Below are 22391 nucleotides of genomic sequence, written 5' to 3'. Positions count from 1 at the left end.
TGTGATTGGAGGATCAAGAAAAGAGGGCAGGGTTTGAGACAGGTCCATTCTGCCTTAAGGGACACCATGCTGAGAAAGCACATGCCAAACTGAAACTGCTGAAACTGAAACACACTTAGAGGAACACGTTGACTTATATGAGTAATGCACTTACTGTCTTCTCCATAGTCAGACAAAAAAGATACAGTAGATACAGCTAAGATAAGATAAGATGTTCCTTTATTGATCCCCTTGAGGAAATTCAGGCATCATAGCAGCATGGGGGGGGGGGGGGGGGAGGGGAGGTACAGGTATAGAAGACATGGTACAGGTCATAGATTATAGTACAGTGGAGAAGTAAAAAATAAAAATAGAATAAAAAGGCAGTGTAAACAATATAACAATATAATTAACTCCTTGTGATGTCTGAAGGCAGAAATAATATCTTTCTTAAACTTTCTGAAGACAGAAACTATACATTTCTTACAATCATTTCCCATGAAGATTTAGAGTTCCCCCATATAAGGGGAAGCCCATGCGGGAGATGTGTGCCTCATAGCTATAGAATGCCTTCAGTGTCACACATTCCTGCCTGTTTACTGTGAGCAGTGTGGTGGTATCATATAACTTATATGATACCACATTATTATCTAGCCACGCCCTCAGTCCCCCCCCCCCCCCCCACCCTCTCTCTCTCTCTGCTCTCTCTCTCATTTTAGCAGCTTCCTGTTTCCATATTTGGTCATCGTCCTGTCCCCAACTCATCCAATTCACCTGCCCAGTCTGCACACCTGTCTGCCATCAGTTCATCAACCCACCAGTATCTAGTCTGGTTTTCCATATATACACTCATTGCCAGATCCTAGACTCAGTTTACCAAGTAGACCGAGGCGAGAGATCTCGCGGTGGGGAGATTGGGCGGAGATGGCCGCACGTCCTGGTGGGAGGGGGAGAGGAGGAGCAGCGAACAAGGAAGCGCCAGCAGGACAGAAACGTTTCACGTGGACTGAAAGTGATGTGAAACAAATGCGGAGATGGGGTAGGAGTGCAGAGTCCCTTCGGGATGCGACGTGTGGAGAGGGAAGTGAGGTGAGGGGAATTCGGCCAAGGAAAAGGAGAAGGATAGTGACAGTATGGAGTGTAGTGAGGGAGAGGAGAGCGGGGGAGAAGGGTGGACGACGGTGGAGAAGAAGAGTGGGGTAAGTGAGGGGAAGGGGAGTAAGAGGAAGAAGGAGAGGGGTGATAGCTTGAGTGGGTCAGAGGATGAGGGCAGAGGGAAGGATTTTGTAGAAGGGTTGAATGTAGTGGTGCGGTTTGAGGGAGGAGGTGGAGTTGGGGACCGAGTGTGTTGTCTGACATCATTGAACTGGAGTTAGGAAGGGTAAGGTACGCAAGGGTGTTGGTTGATGGGAACTTGTTTTTAGGATGTGTAAGTGTAGTGCAGGTAGAGAAGGCAAGGGAGCTAGAGAGCATTGGACAGGTGAATATCAGTAGAGTAGTGATAGTAGGGGAGAAAAGGGATGGTGGGTGCAAGGGGGTGATTAGTGGTATTCCAATTAGGGTTAGTGAAGAACAGCTGTTGGGAGGGTTGAGGAGGGATGATCGTAATGGGAAGGTTAAGAGTGTAGAAAGGATGAAGAGAGGGGCAGAGAAGGAGGTGACAGGGACGGTAGTCATTCAGTTTGAGGGTGAGGTTAGTCAGAGAGTGGTATTTATAGGGTTTATGGCATATAGGGTTAGGGAGTTTGTGCCGAATCCGTTGAGGTGTTACAGGTGCCAGGAGTTTGGACATATAGCTAAGTTGTGTAGGAAGGGGCAGAGGTGTGGTAGATGTAGTGGGGAGCATAAGTATGGGGAGTGTGAACAGGGAGTGGAGCCGAGGTGTTGTAGTTGTGGTGGGAAGCATAGTGTAGGGTATTGGGGTTGTGAGGCGGTGAAGCGAGAGGTAGTGGTCCGGCAGGTGAGAAGGGAAGGTAGGATTTCATATGCGGAGGCAGCTAGGAAGGTAGGACAGGGACAGCAGGACAAGGGAGAGGGGTTTAGAGAGGGGCAGTTGGCAGTGAGGATAGTGCAGGAGGCTCAGGGACAGCAAGAGAGGGCATGGGGTTTTAGGAAAGGGCAGCTGACAGTAGAGGAGGTACAGGAGGAGGAGAGGAGGGTGTGGAGGGGGAAGTTGGATTTAGTGGCCTTTGTGGCAGGGGTAGTGAATACGACGGCGACGGTTAGCAGTAGGACAGAGAGGACTAGGTTGATAGTTTTAGCAGCGGTGGGACACTTGGGTATGGAGGGGTTGACAGTGGAGGATGTTATAAGGGAGTTGAAGAGGGTGGCTGATCTAGTGGAGTTAGAGAAGGGGGGTGTGAGTGAGCGGGTGGTTCAGAGCCAGGCCACGGGAGGTGAAGCATGTATCGTGGAGGGGGACTCAGTCAGAGGGAAGCAGCGTTAGCTGCAATTCAGGGTGGTGGACGCAGGAGGGGCAGTATGGGAGGTGAATGGGGGCCAGAAGATGGCGGTATTGTACAGTTGCGATCGTGTCAAACTAAAGGAAGTGGCGGTAATGCACCCTGTAGGTGCCAACTGCCAATAAATCAGACAAAGAAGAAGAAGAAGAAGTTTACCAAGTTAGTCCATGTTCTAATCTAAGTCATTTATTCTTGTTACTGTTCTGTCAGTATTCTGCCTTGGTTTTTTATTATCTTTTAGCTGTTTGTCAGCATTTTTGTATATACCTGTAAGGTACCTTGTACCTATATCTTTCTCCTGTGATACAGAACATTCTGCCTGCCTGCATCACCCTGTACCCCAGCCTGAGCTGCAGCTTCTGCCAGCCAAACCTCATCTCAGCCCTGCATCTCAGCCCTGTCCTCAGGGGTGTAAAGTACTTGAGTACTTACTTTGTTACAATACTTAAGTACTGTTTTGGAGGATTTGTACTTTACTAGAGTATTATTAGGTTTGTATAATTGTACTTTTACTCAATTACATTTCAGAGGAAAAAAAACATACTTTTTACTCCTTACATTTAAAATGCAGACCTACAAAGTACAAATCTTGCAGGTCCAACAATTTTAATTAGTATATTTGCTTCTCTGGCCGAACTAACGTTAGCGTTATTAATCCTGCGGCCGCACTTTATTTAAAAACAGCCAATCAAATCCCCATCAATGGAAAATGAACCCGCCCATACCCATGCTGAATGGTCCTTGTGCAAGACTAGAAAGCTGGGATCTTTGATTAACACTAGCACACAGGCCCGGACTGGCCATCGGGAGCACCGGGAGTTTTCCCGTGGCCTGGCCTGCAAAGATAAAAAAAAAAAAAAAAAAAAAAATGTGCCAGGCCATTGTTTCTAGTTGTGGCGGCGGCGCGGCGCGATAGTTAGATAACCTAGGTGGGTGGGGAACAACCAGGATTTCACTGTCTGCGACAGAGTTGGAGAACTATCTGACTCTCTCTCCCTCACGCGGATCACACACACACACACAATGGAGCCGTGCTGCCGCTTGTGATTGGTGGAGGCGGGACCAGGCGATACAACTGATTGACAGCGGAGGCGGCGAATGGAATGGCAGACGGCACTCAGATGCAGAATAACAGCCAGGCAATGAGCCAGGTAGTGAGGGACTCGGGAGAGATACAGTAGAGCGAAAGTTAATTAACGCTGATGTCAAGATGGACAGTGAGAGAGGGATAAAACAAAGAAAAAGAAAGGCCCTTACAGGAGAGAGTGGTTAACTGTATTATAATAGTAAATAGAAAAATATGTTGTGCTCTTGCTTTTTTCTTTTTGAAGGTGGAGAGAGTAGCATTGCTAGTGCCACAACAGTTTTATTTGAGGTCCATAACAGTACATTGTACTAAGCAATTGTTGGCTCATTAGTTTGTGATTCACATGCACTAAAATTCACCAGAATGCAGGAAATTAAGTCTTTGTAACAAAAAAAATCCTGGTGGGGGACCCCCAGACCCCCCGCTTAAAAAGTGGCCTGATTGGGGCTATATTTCGCGCTATATCTCCCGGTATGAATTATTTCCCCAGTCCGGCCCTGCTAGCACAGCCGACAAGGGGTCACATGACCCATAGGCATTTTCAATAGGGAGGTGTCAAGTCAAGTCAAGAGTTTTATTTGTCACGGCATACGAGTATACAATGAAATGCGGGTGGTCTTGCCCGCAACGATGTGCAATACAGTGGTACAACATATAATAGAATCCAATACAAAAAACATTGTGCAATAACAGGTAACAGGTAACATGGTGTGACATCTCGGTATTTGTACATAGTTATATATTGTATGGCTATCGCGTCCCGCTCTAGCCTATTGAGATACCCCTTATCTCCTATGGTACCTAATGTACCCCACGAACAACTAAATGCACCCCACCTGAGGGCCCCGCCCCTATGGATGCGTAGCCTATATAACCATGACTCTGGTCACCAAACACTCTTCCTCTATTTTCGTTCCATCGTATCGGCTGCGTGCACCATACGTAACTAGCAGGATGAAAAAGATCAGAGTCATAATGTTGAAAGCTTACCGGAGGTTGCTGGCCCCTGGCATCTTCGAAGCATGTTTTCGGCGACACGACGGGCCTATGTTGATGTTCCTCGTCTGATGACAGCAGATCAAGGTTCAGCTGTACAAGATTGGCTGTCGGGCCAGCTTGTACTCAGGTAGGCCCTGTGTCTTCAGGCATGGGTATTAGTGTTAGTAATGCTGGTTTGTTTTGTTACACAACCATGTTGTGTGTTGGCGCCGGGGGCAGGATGGTTTGGTGAACGTTCACTGCAGTGAACGGTTTCCAAACTGTCTTGGGCGTGCTGCTAAACATCTAATGCTATGCTACATGCTATCGCTAATGCCACATGCTACCACTACTGTTACATACTAACTGCTCCGCTGTTCTAATGTCTCCGCCGTGAGATGTTGTCACTTCTCCCTCCTCTTGCCCGGTTCATCAATGAAGGTCAGTCGGTGGCTGTTGTGTTTTTTTTTGCTGAGTCCTATTTACCTTTTTTTGGATAAATGGGTTGACAACAGGGTAGGCCATGGCTAGGTAGCCTAGCCAGGTATGTTACCTTGTGTTCCGGCGGGGTCTATGGAACGGTGTCCCCATCTGGGGCCGATGCGTGAGCTCGGCGGTGTAGCAGTAGAGCTATATTACTGCAGGATGGGACTTAACGGCGGGTTGTGGCTCAGCTGGCTAGTTCCTATCCACATTGGCGTCGGGTAGTGGGGCTATGGGTCCAGCCGACATGGTAAACATGGTCTGTGCGCAGGCGGTTGTTGATCTGGGTTCCACATCGCCTCACGCTAGGCTGTAGTAGTATAGGGGCAGGGCCGCCTGGGAGAAATGTGAGGCCCTGTGCGAATTTAAACGTGAGGCCCCCCACCCCCTGAGGCGGCCCTGTGTAGTGGGCTATTGTTTCGTTCTGTCACTCTGCTATGAGAAGGTCTGTCTTGCTACAGCTTTCTCTCCTCTCAACCATTCATACTGACGGTCAATCGGTATACTGGGGGAGTAGTGCGGGGGGGGCTTTGTTTACCTTTTTTGGTAAATGGGCTAAGCTAGGGCTGGTGTGCTGTTGTGAATATTTTGAATGAAGGCGGGACTAGTTCGCTCTGGTCCGCCTCCCCTTAACGTTGTGTATATGGGTTTGCTCATTCTACAGTTTTTTGTGGTTTAGTTCTTTTATTCATTTAACCCTTTCATGGTGCACACCACAGTGGAGGTTGCTGTTTGCAACCACCACTGGTGCTCCGTGTTAACATCAGTCCTTTGTTTTTGACATATTGAAACAGTGCCCCGCCCGGCCGACGCCATGGGTGGGTCGGCCTGGCGAGTGGCTGGTGGGCTGTTAAAGCCTGTACCGCCACGGTATGGAATTGGCAGCGATTAGAACTGTGTTCGAATTGCTGTTTTTTTCTATAAAAAAAAAATTGTGTCTGGTGGCGGGGCCTTGAGGGCCAGCCGACGTCGACACATTGCGCAAGGTTGTTGACGTTATTAGCTTTGACCCAGCCGCAAGCTATAACCGTTCAGGGTTCCCCTCTCCGCAGCGGATTTTGGTCTTCTGCTGGAGCGCGGGCGGTATTGTCCTAGGCCCTACACCGCATCACACCGCGCAGCCAGAAGAAGAGAGAGCACGGCCTCGTCAGCGGCGATGACGAGGCCCTCGACAGGCGGCCATGTTTTCCCCCGCCGGAGGTATCCTGGGCGTTGATTCGACAGGTGTCCACAAGGCCGACAGCCTTGGCGGCCGAGGGATCGGCCATGTAGGATGGGTTCGGCTTGAACAAACAAGCCGTCACCGTCCTGCCGCGAGCAGCCCGCTCTCCGATCACTCCCTTCCCCAACACCAGCGGAAAAAGTGGGCTCTGATTGTTTCCTTTGGCTGCGGGCCGCGTGCCTTCGTTGAAGCGCGGGCGGCCCCCCTTTCGCTTCTCATGGGGACAGGGGCTGACACCCAGTTGATGGCTGAGCCTGGGTCTGTCCGTGAGAATGTTGTGCTGTCAAGCGGCTCCCACACCATAAGCTGTGTTGGTTGAGCCTGGTGTTACGTCTGTCAACTTAAGTGTTGTCAGCAGGGGGGCTCGAAACCTTTTGAGACACACAGTGCGGGCTTCCCCGGCCTCGCCTTCGCCAGGCCAGGTATCATGTTGGTGCCTCCCACTCCTGAAATATTGGCAGTGGTCGCAGGCACGCGTGATTTGGGGTGGTAGTAATATCACTGCAGGGCTACGGTGTGTAGGAACCCATGGGGTCCTTACACCTTGCATGTCCGGCTGCAGAACAACTCCTCAGCATGTTCTGGAGGGGTGTTCAGTGGGGGGGCTTTTTTCATCGGAAGCCCCCCGTATCAGACCGGCCCTTTCTGTCGGGGTCCCCCCTTGGGTGCGATTGCCTCGTGGGTGGTGTCAGGGTCAGATGTCCCGACACGGAACGCGCTGCTCGCACGGTTCCAGGGTTGGCTACTCACAGCGGGGGGACCGGGCCAACTATCTACAGTTCCTGGCGGACCTGCGCCACGTGACGGCGGGTGCGTTGGGAGTGTCATCACATATGACTACGGCAGTACCATATGTCGAGGTGGATGGAGAGAACGCTGAGGCGGGGACTTGTGTTTACACAACCCCACCCGTTTTCAGGTTTGGTACAGACCCTATTGTCGGGGTCTCCAGCAGTGACAGCTCTGGTCAACGAGATCCAATCTCTGTGGACGAAGCAAGCCATCGTCGTGGCGTTCTCCTCCCGGTGTTCTCTGCTTGAGAAGTCGGGAGGGAGGGGTGTAAGACCCAGGCTGGACCTGTCCCATGGGAAGGTTCAGCATTTTTTGGATCGTCTCCTACCTGTTGAACACTGTCAGGTGGGGGTCTGGTTCTCCTCCATAGACCTGTAGGATGCGTATGTGCATCTCCGATCTTCCATCCTAGGGCTTACCTACGCTTCCTTTGCAGGGTTAGCGTATGAGTACCAGAGGCTGCCGTTCGGTTTTCTCTGGCTCCCCGCATCTTCACCAAGTGCGTGGAGGCCGCACTGGGGCCTCTGCGTCGTCAGGGGTTACGGAGTGTTCTGCCCTGATGACGTTCTGGTCCTTCGCGGTCAAGGTGGATCGTCAGGTCTCGTACCAGGCAGGGGTTGCTGTAGACTGGATGTAGAGTACTCCTCTTCCCAGTCAACGGTTGGAGGGCTATGGGCATCCCTCTCAGAGCGTGTTGTCAACACGCTCGGGAGGTTCCGTCCTAGGACGGTTACGGCGCTGTCTCACGTCGCGTTTTCACCGACGCCTCCCTCGCTGGTGACGCGTCGGGCCAACGCAGTAGGGGGCAGCTGGCAAACCATGCTGCCCGGTCTGCGCTACGTTCAATGTGTTGGTGTTGAAAGCGGTCCTTCTGGTCCACAAATGGTGTTGATCAGGACGGACGATACGACGTCAGTGTCGTGTATCGACAGACAGGGAGGAGTACGCTCCCCCTGTCTGCACCAGGCGGCGGGCGGCTGGCTATGGGCGTCCTCCATCTGCGCGGCCTGAGGGCTCCCCACATCCCCGGCAGGGAGAATGTGGGTGCAGGTGTACTGTCGCAGGGCGGTCCTCATCCTGACGGGTGAGGATTACGTCTGGACATAGCCAGGCAGGTCTGGGACCGATGCCGTGCCGCCAGGGATTCTTCCCCATACATCTGTTAGGTCAGTTGTTGGGACGGGTACGTTGAGGGGCGCAGGTTCTTGATCCTGATGGTGTTACCATCCGGAATGCGCATGCTCCCTCCACTGTCGCGCTTACGCGGGCAGATGACGTATGTTCCAAGTGTGGTGTAAGGCGGGGGGCCGGGACTCAGTCTCCTGCCCCCTGGATGCTGTCCTTAGTTACCTCCATTCTCTCCTTGATAGACTGTCGGCTTCGACGGTGAGGGTATATGCAGCAGCTATATCCTCCTATCATGAGGGGTTTGAGGGGATGTCTTGTTCAGCCACCCTCTTGTGAAGCGTTTCCTGCTTGGCGCTCGACGCGTTAAGCCTGTGCAACGCTCCTGGGCTCCGACTTGGGATCTTCAACTGGTCCTCGGTCGGTTGTCCTTGGCCCCGTTTGAGCCGCTCGAGCAGGCGCCGTTGGAACAGCTGTCGTTCAAGACCGCGTTCTTGCTGGCCGTCACCTCCACTGACGCGTGGGTGTGCTTTGTGCTCTCTCGGTACGCCCAGAGTGCCTGTCTTTCATTTTGATTGCGGTGCCACTCTGCGGCCTAATCCTGCCTTCGTGCCTGTAAATATCCGGAGTTCTTCCGCTCCAGGGATATTGTGGTTCAGGCGTTTTCATCCGCCTCCTCACGGTGGTGAGTTAGATGCGGGCCTTCACCTGTCATGTCCGGTCCGTGCTTTGGGAATTGCCTCAGCCGTACTCAGGACCTCGGGGTCACCGTTCAGCTTTGTGTCTGTCACGGTGGTTCTCATGCCGGTAAGGCACTATCGAACAGCGCCTGTCCCATTGGTTGTGCGAGGGCATTGCCCTCTGCTACACGTTGGCTGGGCAGGATCCCCCTGGGGGCGTCAGGGCGCACTCCAATCGTGGGGTGGCTGCCTCTGCCGCTCTCCTGGGTGGGGCCTCGGTGGAGGACATCTGTGCTGCAGCCTCATGGTCCTCCCCAGGCCCCTTTGTAAGGTTTTACCTCATGGACATGACCGGGGGTTCTGTCTCCCAGGCGGTTCTGGGGTCTGTGGCCTTTCCTGCTTCCCGTCCTTTGGAAGGGTAGCAGGACTGTATGGGTATGGGTTGACTGCGCCCCCCCTTCATTAGGAAGGATGGGGTGACAGGGCTCCCCGCACCCCTTGATGTGGGCTTACGGGTCCTCAGGGGGTACATCTGTCGGGTCTCGCGTCCGCTCTAACCCATATCTCAATAGGCTAGAGCGGGACGCGATAGCCATACGATATATAATGATAGGTTATGTATATAACCTAGTTATATTAGTATTGGCTGAGCGTCCCGCTCTACGCGGCCCTGAGTTCCCTTTTGAGGGATATTTTGCTGGAACGAGATTTGGCGAGGAAGAGTGTTTGGTGACCAGAGTCATGGTTATATAGGCTACGCCTCCATAGGGGCGGGGCCCTCAGGTGGGGTGCATTTAGTTGTTCGTGGGGTACATTAGGTACCATAGGAGATAAGGGGTATCTCAATAGGCTAGAGCGGGACGCTCAGCCAATACTAATATAACTAGGTTATATACATAACCTATCGTTATTAGTACTACAAGGTGTAGTGGTTATGTCATTTATTTTTTTCCTGTTCCACCCTCTGTTCCACTTAATGTATTTCCCCATTGCCCATTTCTAAAACGGTTAGTTTAAAACAAATAAAGCATGGACATTGGCATGGTGTACCTTTCTATCCGTATTCATCCACAATCTATAGCTCAACATGAAAATATTCGCAATTAATCGTAAAGGTAGCAAAATAACAATGTTTATGTTTTCATTCGCTGGGAAACTACACTGCTATTTGGCGCTGCTGACTGACGTCACCACAGCGTAGACGCCTGGCTTTAGTCGCAGACCTAGGATCAGATTTTCCCTTACATTCCATAAGCTTAACAATTTGTACAATGGGAAAATAACTGACCCTGAATCTGTGGCTATATCTCTCTGGTGATCATAACCATTTATCAGATGAAGCCAACCACCATTTCTAAAAGCAACAACCACGTTATCATTATTTGTATTCACTGCATATTAAACTAAACATAGTAAATACTAATGTAAATCATTGTTTCGTTGTACATATTGTGTATAGTTTATAACGTTATTGTTTTTACGGCGGGCTCTACATGCCCGCTTTAAAATGGTTATCTCCTCTTTGTATACTTTTGTCCTCACAAACAAAGTATTCTGCCAGGGAACTTATGGACATGACAGTAGTAGTTATAAGGTTTTTGAGCTTGTAATGTTCACGCTAGTTAGCTATCGTGGTATCAGCCGGCTGTGACGTGTAGCTAGCTAGCTTGCTAGCCGGCATGATGCGTGCAGTCAGTGCACAGGTCTGAGAAGAGGACCTGCACATTTTACTCGTCCCGAAACGCCTCTACATGCCCCAATTTAAAATGGTTAACGACAGTAGACATTGCTAACATCTAGTACGTTTAGCGAGGTAACGTTAACGTTAGCTAGCTAGCTAGCTTGGTATCAGCTGGCCGTGACGTGGATTAGGGTGACCGCACTAAATCGGCTGCCTAGTGAACAACAGGCTGCCTACTGGTAAATGTAGTTATTTTTTTTACGACAAATTTAAAACCATATAACTACCTTATTTCAACCAAAAATGCTTAAACAATAATTTTAGTGGTAGAAGGGAACAAATTCTCTGCAAAAATGGAAGCTTGTCAATTTCCATGCGGCAGAATTGTTACAATAGCCGATAATCCATTTTCCCAATGATAAATCCCTATACGGATGGAACAGCCAGTGACGTCAGACTACACCTCCCTATAAATGTATCCTCATCAGTCGGTCGAGCTCCAGCTCTGTCACTCAATGACTTTTCCTAACTTTACCTGTTTTATCTGGCACGGTTTATTTTTTTTATTGACTTTTTCTCCTTATTTTCTATTTTTGTCCCATTCCAATTTCGTGTTTCCAATTCTCCCCTCCCCTGTTTTGAACGTTTTGTGTTTGAAAATGAGAATTTTACCTCTTTTCACTCATGTTTGTGCTGCACCTGACCTTTGTCTGTTTGTAGTCCTATGTATTGAATTAATTATACAAAAGAAAATGAAATTGAGTTTCATTTACAAACATTTATTAAAAAAGTAATTTGCAAAACGCTGCTGGCGGGACAAAACCTCATAACTCCATTTTTTTATATATTTTTTTATATAAATCATGTGTGGGTTTTACAAAGTTTAAACAATGGGAAAGCATTAAACCGATCATCTGTCTAAACCTCCTAACTCTATTCACCCTCAAATCTGCGTTCGTTTTTTTCATCTGCTGAAAAGTTGGGTTTTTGGAGTTATGAGGTTTTGTCCCGACAGCAGCGAAAAGATAGCACCACAAATACCTTAGACAAAAGGTCATACACATATCTTGCTTTTGACATACAGCGATCACGTTCCCACACAGTCACAATAGACACGATTAATTTATCATCTGTACAACCTTACAAAATCCCCAAAAATTCTAAATGCTACACTATGGCCTGAAATGATCACAATGCTCAAGTCAAGTCAAGTCAAGTCAAGTCAAGTCAAGAGTTTTATTTGTCACGGCATACAAGTATACAATGCTCGAAACAGGACCAGGGATTCCAAACTATAGGAACTCGATAAGTTACTGAAGAAATTACTTCAATGGTTGCTTGTCTCCTTGGTGGTCTCTCCCATGCCTTTTAGCCACAGTCCCACTGAGCACTCCATCCCTCCTACTCGTTCCTGTAAACAAGACATGCAGAGGGAAGGATGAATGAATGATTTGTATTTCCGTCTTCTTTTACAAAGCAATGTACAGTAGTAGGAAATGTATAAAAAAGAAAGAAAACAACCGAAAAGGTGTAGGCTGAAGTCGAGGCTTATATAGCCTACTCTTTTTACATTACATTATTAATACAAAAAATATAATTCAGTACACAATTTTGCAAAAACAAAAGGTTACGGAAGTTTCATAGTTATAGTGTACAGTTTATACACTAATATACAAAACGTATACACATTTTTCTTTTTGTCACGGTTGTAATACAGTTATATTATAATAAAATGTAATTAGGATTATAATAAGGTTTTATATTTATGTATCACCTCATATTTGACCAATTTCTTAATTGGACAGATATTAAATATGTGACAGTTCAAAAGTTAGAACATTTTACAAAAAGAATAATACAAATAAACAAGTAAAACAAATAAACACAACTGCCCAGATTGAGGCAACATTCTCTCACAGAAAATAGGATGTTCCTATTTTTTTTATCCACTTTTTCTCCCCATTTTCTATTTTTCTCCCATCCCAATTTCGTATTTCCAATTCTTCCCTCCCCTGTCTTGAACGTTGCTAGACTATGCCTCCCACTGGTCGGCTGTAGTGAGGATAGAAGCCTTGCATCACGTGTCCCCTCCGGTACACGAGGAGGCAGCCTGTCGCATCTTTTCACCGCAGCAGCTCGAACTCTCAGTGGCGAGGAGTAACGCGTGGGAGGCTCACGCTGCCCCCGCTACTTCCTGTTTCCGCCGCACCGGCGTCACCCAACCGACCTGTAGGAGTCGCTGTCCACAACATCCAATCCCCACCCACCGGCTTTCCCACCCTCTAACACTGCCAATTGTGTTAGTATGACGGCCGGCCAAGCCGGTAGCAACGCCGAGAGCTGGGCTCGATACCAGCATCCCCTGCGTTAGTGGCGAGCGCCTTGCCCACTGCGCCACTCAGCCGCCGGATGTTCCTATTTTGAAGTAGTAGAAGCTTGGATATTTCCTCAGAAATACCAAAACATTGAAAAAGAAATGGGAAGTACAATGTCTCTTTGTACAAAGGTCATGTGCGATTCTGTAAAATACAGTGTCGGCTATACAGTACCTTGTTCACTGCTGCTGGACTCTCATGTTTTTAAGAGCATTGATGGCACCTGACACCCATTTGCTCTTCCTGGGGTGGGGGACGCACATGCTCCGCCCAGCTTTAGTGATGAACCTGGAAGGTGTAAAGGAAAGAAGGAAGATTCAGACTTAATTACTAAAGACTAAGATTCGGACTAAGATTCATACATCAAAACAATATCTATACAGCAGAGCCTCCACTGTATATGGTTATAGACATGGAAGAATATGACAAGTGCATACATACTAGCCATTATAACCATTCGATATAGGCCCTTAGCTATTATCTGAATCATTTCATGACTCGTCTCGTGTGCAGAACAGTTTTTCCCATCATTGGGAATAAAGTAAATGTGTGACACTTACACAGTGGCATCAACGCTACAGCCAGACGCAGTGTCCTGAATCTTGTAAGTCAGTATTTTTGAATAAAATCTGGGATGGAAGGGTTTATTAGTGACATCCATGCAGCAGTCTGCGAGGGTCTGCCCTGTAGGATTGAGAGAAAAAAATACATCAGAGTCTAGAGGTATAAGGTGATAAAACGGTTGCAAGAATGAACAATATATGTACTATATGAACATGACAGCAGGTAGCCCAAGAGGAACAGTGCCTATTCCTACTCCACCCCTACACTCCAGCACGAGGCCTCCGCTCCTCCAACTCCGACATCCTCACCATATCCCGCACCAGGCGTTCCACACTGGGAGACCGAGCTTTCTCTGTAGCTGCCCCCAGGTTGTGGAACTCCCTCTCCCTCTCCATCCGAGGCTCTGACACCATCAACCTCTTCAAAACCCACCTAAAACATGTTCACACTTGCCTTCACGCAACACGGCCCTGCTCCCAAGTAGCCCACACCCTTCCCCCTTGACTCTTTTCTTTTAAGCTACAGATCAGTTTTTTTCCCTAATTAATCATTTTAAAGTAATTTAAAAAATGTTTTTACTGTTTCATATTTGTACCCTTTCTTTTATATAGCTTCTCTATCTTTGTAAAGTGTCCTTGAGTCTGAGAAAGGTGCTTCTCTCTTTAAATCCAATTTATTAGTATTATTATTCTGTGTGTGTTCCAATAGGGGAAAAACCTGTTCACAGGAAATCATTGTCTTTGGGGAAAGTCGCCTCCAATTCGTCAAAGGCTTTCACACAATTTATAGCAGGGATGTCGATGACCTCTGAGCTGGGCGGAGTTTGGAGGAAGCAGCCACTTTCTGAATCAATCAACTCTTTCAGTTTCACTGTGTTTTTCCACCTCTACACGACCCTCAGCCTCAACGCCCCTCTGCATTTCCATGTTGTCTGCAATCATAACCCATACAGTACATCTGTATACATGTGTACATTTCTAACTTAAGTGTGTGTGTGTGTGTGTGTGTGTGTGCGCATTACCTTCTGCATAGCTGAAGCAGATTGCTGCCAGGAAAAGGAGAGCTGCTACTCGAGATGCCATGCTGCCATGTGACTAAAGGAGTTGGAGACATACGTGTATTTATACACCTGTACTGTCCTAAGAATGAAAGTGAAAGTCGTTCATACGGCTGCCATCCGGTAAATCAAAACTCAACTGGCCCATTAACAGTTTACACCCTCCTTTCTCTCTCTCTCTCTCTCTCTCTCTCTCTCTCTCTCTCTCTCTCTCTCTCTCTCTCTCTCTCTCTCTCTCTCTCTCTCTCTCTCTCTTTTTTTTTTTCCCCTCACACTTTTTCCCCCTTCACTCGCTGTGCATTGCTCCAGGCAAAGCAAATATCTTCAACACTCTCTCTTATCTGTTCATCTGTCCGGAAACTCACTTAATTGTTTCTGACTCACTCCATCTGTATGGCCTTGTGAGGTGTTTCCGGTCTGTGGGCCCTGTTTTCAGTTTCAGTTTCCGTATACTGTACTCTTACTGGGGTCCTCTCAAAATAACATAACACATTCAAACATAGAATCATTGTACAATCAGAATCAAACAATATTTCCAAGCAACAACACCAAAACAAAGAATAATAATGACAGTAAAGATATCATTTGTCTGATTACATGAATGAAGCTCCACAGGTGACGGAGGTCCCAACTCTCACCCACCACCAACACAAATGCCCTAATTTGGATTTTTTTTTCTTTTTTTTTCTGTAAAATCACTGTTCTTAATTTATTTAATTTATTAATAATTGTATTACTGGTAATATGTGTTAGATGTAATGGCAGTTTGTTCCAGTTTGACATAGCTCTATACATTACAGTTTTCTTTAATGAATTAGTTTGGGGTCGTTTTCAGTGTATTCGGTATCCGGAGATGTTACAGACGTCTAATGGCTATTAACCTCAGATTTATAGACATAACAAGCGAGCACAAGGCCTATAGCACTACAGTGTTATTATTTAGACATGGAAATAGTCATGTCAGTGCACTATAACACTAAGTTATAACATTCCTTACTATAACTACCAGTACCTGCACACCCTGATGTACATAGTTATGAATTAGTTATATGCATACTCATCAGTGTTGTAGTCGAGTCACTAAGTCCGAGTCCCCCGTGTTCGAGTCCGATTCCAATTCCGAGTCACCAAAGAAGAGGTAGAGTCGGAGTTGAGTCCCCATTACCCTAGTCCAAGTTCAAGTCCAAGTCATCAATGTTGAGTCCACTCCACTCTCGCAGTCAAAGAGCTGACATACATTGATCTACATTAAACATAAATGACACAGCGGTCACAATTTCAAAGGGAGTTTATTTACTTTGTGACACAATAGCCAAACAAATGCACTAGCCATCAATATATTATGCCAAATGATTAGGGCTTATTACAAAACATACACAAAATGAATAACTGTATTTATCAATTAACAAGTCCTCGTCTGCACCTTCCGAGTCCCAATGCAGTCAATGCTCGAGTCCAAGTCCAAGTCCGAGTCATCAGTGCTCAAGTCCAAGTCGAGTCACGAGTCCTGAAAATCAGTCCGAATCCTCGACTTGAGTACTACAACACTGATACTTATATTCTGTCTCTTGCTGTTTTTCAACATAGGGCTGTAGTACAGTTCCACTCATCCATACCTGGGAACGGCCCAGTACAACCACAGTCAGTACCAGTACAACCACAGTCAGTACCACTGGCCACCAAGCAACTCCACCAGGGGCTTAAATGGAGTAGAACATTGGAATTGCAGAATTCAATCAATCAATACTAATAATAATAATAATAATAATTGTAACTGAGGGGTACAATTCCCTGACTGTATTGATAAGTATGGTATCATTAAACCACTACCGCTTTATGTACTTTAATTACTGGCCATACAGTACATGATATATAAATATAATGAACACTTCCCACAATGAACCGGTTCTACACAAAGTTGTCTTTAAGTATTTATTGCAGCAAAAGGTACATAATACTTCTCTATTATACTTTGAATGCACTTGTAAGGCAAAGGAATGTGCGTAGGCAAATCAACAATGAATGTCCATTCTCTGGTTACGCAGGAGGTAATTATACAACCTGAATCTTAGGGAATTATATCTATGGTACACTAGTAATATATAGCGGGAGATACTGGAAGGGTCCCCCTGGTTGTAAGCCAGCAGGGGTAGAGGATCTGTCGGTAGTAGAGAGTCTGGTCAACGATGACTAAGGAGACTCCAAGTACAGGAGACGGTGCAATAGCCTCTTGATCCACAGACGAATACAGCTGTTCTCCGTAGACTGTAGCTCCACAGTGAAGAAAGCTAGCCGGCCTCAGGCTCTCTGAGGCGCGGACTCGACTTGGCTCCTCACAGGGTAAATCCAACACGTGCAGGCGTCGGCGATTCTCCGCTCCATAAATCACAGGACCAAAACAAATATAATCCAGCCGCAAAGGGCTATGTAGTCGTCGGGTAGATTAATCCAGTGTACATGTCCACACGGTTCTCGTCTAGGTCTCCTCGGGTGAAAGCGCCATGAAAGCAGCCCAGCCTGGATAAGAACTCTAGCTGGTACGAGGAAGCGTTGGTGATGCTGGTCACTGTAGAACTTTAGCCGCACGATACACTATACACAAATAGACTATTACTGACTTAATAGAAATATGTCGCACTCGACGGTATAGCGCCAAACTCTGACAATTCAGTTATTAATTCGCACGCGGTCTCAATGCTCTATTCTGGGGCCAAACAGGCCATACTTCACCGCACGGAGTATCGTGGGTGAGGCTTCAAGTTATTGGGTAACTCTTAGACTAAGCGCTTCTGTATTCACCTGCGCCATATTTATATGCACGGTGAACAAACTAGTGCCAACGACATTTCTGTCTCGTATCCCTGGGCAATGCCGGGCATGCACAGACATGTCTTGACGGTGACTTTGAACCTGACTCCGGAGGCATGGCTCTGGCGCCTGTGGACCGCTGTCCAATAGGAGAATGAAATATTATGGTCTGTAGTAGGCTAAAGGGATATTCCGTGTATATGTACAAGGAATATACAAGGGATATCAAACGATATACAAATACTATGCAATATATATCAATCAATAAATATATATATTCGGTTTAATCTGATCCTTTGTAACAGCCGCACCCTAATTAGTCCCACCTAATTAGCTAAGCAGAGACAGATTAACCGCACTGTCCACTACTCAATGTCTGTTGTGAGGGGTCGGTCAGTTCACAAAGTCATGGGGTCATGGTCGTCATCGATAGTATCGGGGAGCCTTGGCAGTTCTATTAGCCTCGCCACGGGTCGGGTGTAGATCCGTCCTTGGACGAGCACTTCGGCTGCTCGGACCTTTCCGTCGGCACCGGTGATCACTTTGCTTACGCGGCCAGCCGGCCACATAGCTCGGGGTAGTGACTGGTCGATAATCATGACGACTGTTCCTTCTGTCAAATTGTCTCTCTCTTTCACCCATTTCTGGCGGGTCTGTAGAGACGGTAGATAGTGGAGTAGGAAGCTGTTCCAAAACTTGTCAGCCAATACTTGACTGTACCTCCACATTCTTCGGCCGTTCGCTTCTTCAGGCCTGTACATTGTCTGTGGTAGCGCGGGGTCCAGCCGCCCCATCAAGAGTGTGTTGGGGGTGACTGGGTCGACATCTGCTACATCACTTGAGACGTAACCGAGGGGCTTTGAGTTCAATACTCCCTCGATCTCCGTGAGGACTGTCATTAGGACTTCTTCCGCCACGGTCTGGGCCCCAAGCACGGCGTACAGGGCTGTCTTTATTGAACGTACTTCTCGTTCCCAAGTTCCACCGAAGTGAGGTGCGTTCGGGGGATTAAACTGGAAGTCAATCTGGGATGGAGCGAGGTGGGTCTTAAGTTCTGGGCCCATAGCTTGGAAGCTCTCTCTCAGCTCTCTTTCTCCGCCTTTGAAGTTTGTCCCGTGATCAGACAACAATATAGACGGTTTGCCTTTCCGCGATGTGAATCTTCGGAAGGCCATAAGGAATGAGTCTGTGCTCATGGTTGGAAGGAGTTCTATATGCATCGCTCGGGTGGTCATGCATTTGAATACAATACCCCACCGCTTCTCGGTTCCTCTTCCTTTCTTTATATACAGCGGGCCGAAACAGTCCATACCGGTGGAGTGAAAAGGCTTGTCGCCGAGTCGGAGGCGACAGGGAGGTAGGTCAGCCATCCGGGGTATACTGGGCTGCGCTCGCCACTTACGACAGTCTAGACAGGTTCGCTGGAACCGCCGCACTGCTTCTCTCCCTTGCAGTATCCAATAACGACGTCTGATCTCCGCGAAGACTCTCTCTGCCCCGGCGTGATGCACATCCTCGTCGTATTTCTTTATGATCAGCTCTGTGACCTTGTGTCGGCTGTTTAAGACTATCGGGTACTTGACGTCATCCGGTAAGTCTGGATCTCTCCGCAGACGACCACCCACTCTGATGAGACCATGGGCGTCTCTCTCGGGGGCTAGGTGGAGCAGTCTGCTGTCTGATGGGACGGGCTTTGCTCCCTGTAGACAGTCTAGCTCATCGGGGAACGAGTCTCTCTGGGCTCGTTGTAGTAGAAGAAGTTCTGCTTCTTCGTAGTCAGCTGCTGTAATGTCAGTAGTGAGCTGAACCTCTGGGTGGTGCCACAGGAATGTCTTTAGCTGCGCACTCTCTAGAGTGAGGCAATCGTCTATGTCGGGGTCTGTGGAGACGAGTGTGTTCAATCCACAGAACATAGATTTCTTGTTTTCGGCCTCCTCTTTACTCGCTTCCCGTGGGGTGGGTGTAGGCCACTCTTCTTCCGGGAGCTTGAGGAACTCTGGCCCGTCACTGTATAGGTTGTGACGGGTGAGGTCATCCAGGGACATTCCCCGGGTGATGACGTCAGCTGGGTTGTGTTTTGTGTCCACATACCTCCAGCTTGCTACTTCTGTTAAATCTTGAATCTCTGTGACTCTGACTCCCACGAAGACCTTGTATCTGCACGAATCAGACCGGATCCATGTGAGTACTGTCGTGGAGTCTGACCACAAGATTGTTCTTTGCACCGGAATGGTGAGTTCACGTTGGATTAACGTGGCGAGTTGCGCTCCTGCTAGGGCTGCGCAGAGCTCTAGACGCGGGATAGATTGTTGCTTTCGTGGGGCTATTCTTGAGCGAGCCAGGATGAAAGCAGTATGTATTTCTCCTCCCTCCTCTCGGGCACGCAAGTAGGCCACCGAACCGTAGGCTACTTCGGAGGCGTCGCTGAAGACGTGCAGGTCCATCTGGCACGTCTCCGGCCTCACTGTGGGTGGGAAGTAGCTGCGGCGTATGTTGACACCTGGGAGTGAGCTGAGTTCCGTCTCCCACTCTCTCCATGTGGATGCAAGGTGTTCGGGTATGGGGTCGTCCCAGCCCTGGTCCTTGTCCCATAACGCTCTTACAATCATCTTTGCCCTGGTGGTGTAAGGTAGAATACATCCCAACGGGTCATATTGTCTGGCGAGTGTTCTGTATACACTCCGTCTGGTGGTCGGTAGTGCAGTCGACCTTCCCTGCTCCTTGGTCAGGGGTGTGTGTTTATAATGGAGCGAGTCTGTTTTGAAGCGCCAGACTAGTCCTAATGTCATTTCTTGGGCTTCTCCTGGGATGGTCGCCATCCAGGTCTCGCTGCTTGCTGCCTTGTCCTCAGGGGAGAGGCTGCGCAATACTTGCGGGTCGCTGCTGGCCCACTGCCTGAGATCAAAGCCGCCTTTGATCAGGGAGGCGCGGAGCTTGAGTAGAAGGGCCTCGGCTTCTTCTGGCGTCGAGACGCTTTGCAGACAGTTGTCCACGTAGAAACTATTTCCTACACTTTGTCGGACCTCTTCATCAGCTGCTGGGTCCTCTGCGACGTGTTTTTGCAGTGCAAACGTAGCACAGCATGGGCTGCATGTGGTTCCGAAAGGGAGGACTTCCCATTGATAGATGGCTGGTTGCTCATCCCCGATCCTCTCTCTCCATAGGAACCGCAGCAGGGGCTTGTCCTCCTCCACTAGTCTCACCTGCAGGAACATCCCTTTGATGTCGCCGCTGATGGCCACCTTGTCTTGGCGGAAACGTAGTAACACGCCTAGTAGAGAGGGGCCGAGTGTTGGGCCGGGCAAGAGCTCTTTATTCAGATTTTGTGATCCGATCTGGTAGCTGCAGTTGAACACAATACGATCCTTGCCGTTGTGGTGGACTTTGTGGTGCGGCACGTACCATGATTCGGTCGTCTGATCGGCCTCTTTAATGTCAATTTTCTTTATGTGTCCCGCTGTGATTAGCTTGTTAATCTCAGCGCGGTACACCGTCTCTTGAGCGGGGTCTCTGGCTAGGCGCCGCTCTGTGTTCAATAGATACCGCTCCGTCGCTTCTTTTGGGGCGTGGAAGGTAGGCATACCCTCTCGCCTCAGGAGTGGAGTTGCGTATCTCATCACTCCGTTGACTTTGACTCTCTTTGTCCCCTGCTCGAGGAGTGCTATAGCGTAAATGTCTTCCTTGGAACGAATGTCTTTCTTTTCGTTCTTAAAGGGCATTGTCTCTAGTGTCCATAGCCTCTCGACATGCTGTAGGAGGGTGGTGTCTTCTTCTGTCACTCTGGAGTGGAGGCAGTTAGTGGCTGCTGTTCGGTTAAGAGACTTAGCGAGGGGGCCTTGTAATGTCCATCCTAGGCGGGTCTCGACTGCTGCAGGACAGCCTCTGGGCCCTGTGTGGACCCGGTCAATCGGGACGATGAGGTCTGCATGGTCGGAGCCTATCAGCAGGGTCGGGGTGGCACCGTCTATGAGCGGTATAGGTAGTTGACGCAGGTGCACATATTTATCCATCAGCTTGGCGATGGGGTAGGTGTACTGCGACAGGCCTATTTCTTGGCTGGTGAAAGCATTAGTAATCCTATACCGTCTCTCTGGCTGCCCGCTTGCTGCGATAGTGAAGGAGACATTCTCGCCCTTTATCGTCTTTAGATCTCTTCTTATTGTCCGAATCGTCATCTGGTTTTCGCTCCCCCGCAGCCCCAGCTGGGCCGCAGCGGACGCAAGGAGAAGGGTCTTCTCTGACCCGTCGTCAAGGACGGCGTAAGTGTCCATGACCTTATCTTGGTAACTCAGTGTTACGCGGACCACCTTTAAGAGCACCCGGGCGCCCCCGCTGCTGGCGGGGTCAATGTACATAACACTTGCCTTTGTGCTGCTTGAGGGTGCAGGCTTTCTTCTGTTACTGTCGTGTAGGACATCTAGGTGGGCTCCGTCACACCGATTACACCTCTTCTTTAAGCGGCAATCGGCTGCCATGTGACTGCGCGCACATCGGTAACAGCGTCGGTTGGACTTTATCCATTGACTCACCTCGTCGGCGGTCATCTTCTTGAACGTGTCACATTGTGACAACCAGTGTTCCTTTTCGCAGTACGGGCACACCATCTTCCACTTCTCTTTCATCGAGGGGTTACTGTGGTTCTTGCTGCTCGGTACTGATTCTGATTGGTGCATGACGGTCACCAATCTTCGGCCATCGTTTGCTCTCCTAGGTCCCTCTCTGGAGCTTGGGGTGCTCCGCCTGAACGTATCCAACCGTAGGCTGTTGACTTCTCTCGCCAGGAAGTCGGCTAGGTCTAGGAGGGATGGCTCGGGACCGTTAGGATCACGGTGGTCTCTTTGCCGCCTGAAGCGCTCTTGTCGGGCGGGCGGAAGCTTCTCTAAAATCCTCTCGACATTAGAGTTCGCGTACAGTTCGTGCATACCCTTTTCTCTTTGCGCCCCCAGCATCCCTACCAGGGATTGTACCTTGATAGACAGGTCATCTAGTGAGCGATTGTCTGTGGCTGGGGGTAGGCGGTCAATATGCCTTATCTCTTGTATTACGTAGTCCCATATGCGTCCATATCTTTGGTCGAGTGCTGCTAGAGCCGCTGTGT

General features: G+C 48.7%; 1 protein-coding gene across 1 annotated transcript; it reads right to left on the bottom strand.

Moving 5' to 3' along the window:
• Positions 1-11446: 11446 nt before the first annotated feature.
• Positions 11447-14511, bottom strand: LOC311231455 (C-C motif chemokine 5-like). The gene is made up of 4 exons (XM_084318055.1): positions 14450-14511; positions 13425-13548; positions 13039-13152; positions 11447-11900 (listed from the first exon to the last, which is right to left on the bottom strand). Exons 1-3 carry the CDS (start codon positions 14508-14510, stop codon positions 13044-13046), a joined length of 294 nt encoding a protein of 97 aa, XP_084174181.1. The 5' UTR covers position 14511; the 3' UTR covers positions 11447-11900; positions 13039-13043.
• Between the last annotated feature and the right edge of the window lie 7880 nt (positions 14512-22391).

The sequence above is a fragment of the Notolepis coatsorum genome (assembly GCF_963971535.1).
Source record: "Notolepis coatsorum genome assembly, chromosome: 1".
Lineage (NCBI taxonomy): Eukaryota > Metazoa > Chordata > Actinopteri > Aulopiformes > Paralepididae > Notolepis > Notolepis coatsorum.
Note: the sequence above shows the minus strand (reverse complement) of the source record. Positions and strands in the feature narration are given on the sequence as shown.

Excerpts from the sequence above, each read along its gene's own strand:
- LOC311231455 (XM_084318055.1), bottom strand. The coding sequence starts at position 14,510 with ATGGCATCTCGAGTAGCAGCTCTCCTTTTCCTGGCAGCAATCTGCTTC. Across the intron at positions 13,549-14,449 it reads CTGCTTCAGCTATGCAGAAG|GGCAGACCCTCGCAGACTGC; the intron begins GTAATGCGCACA and ends TCAATCCTACAG. Across the intron at positions 13,153-13,424 it reads TGTAGCGTTGATGCCACTGT|GTTCATCACTAAAGCTGGGC; the intron begins GTAAGTGTCACA and ends TACACCTTCCAG.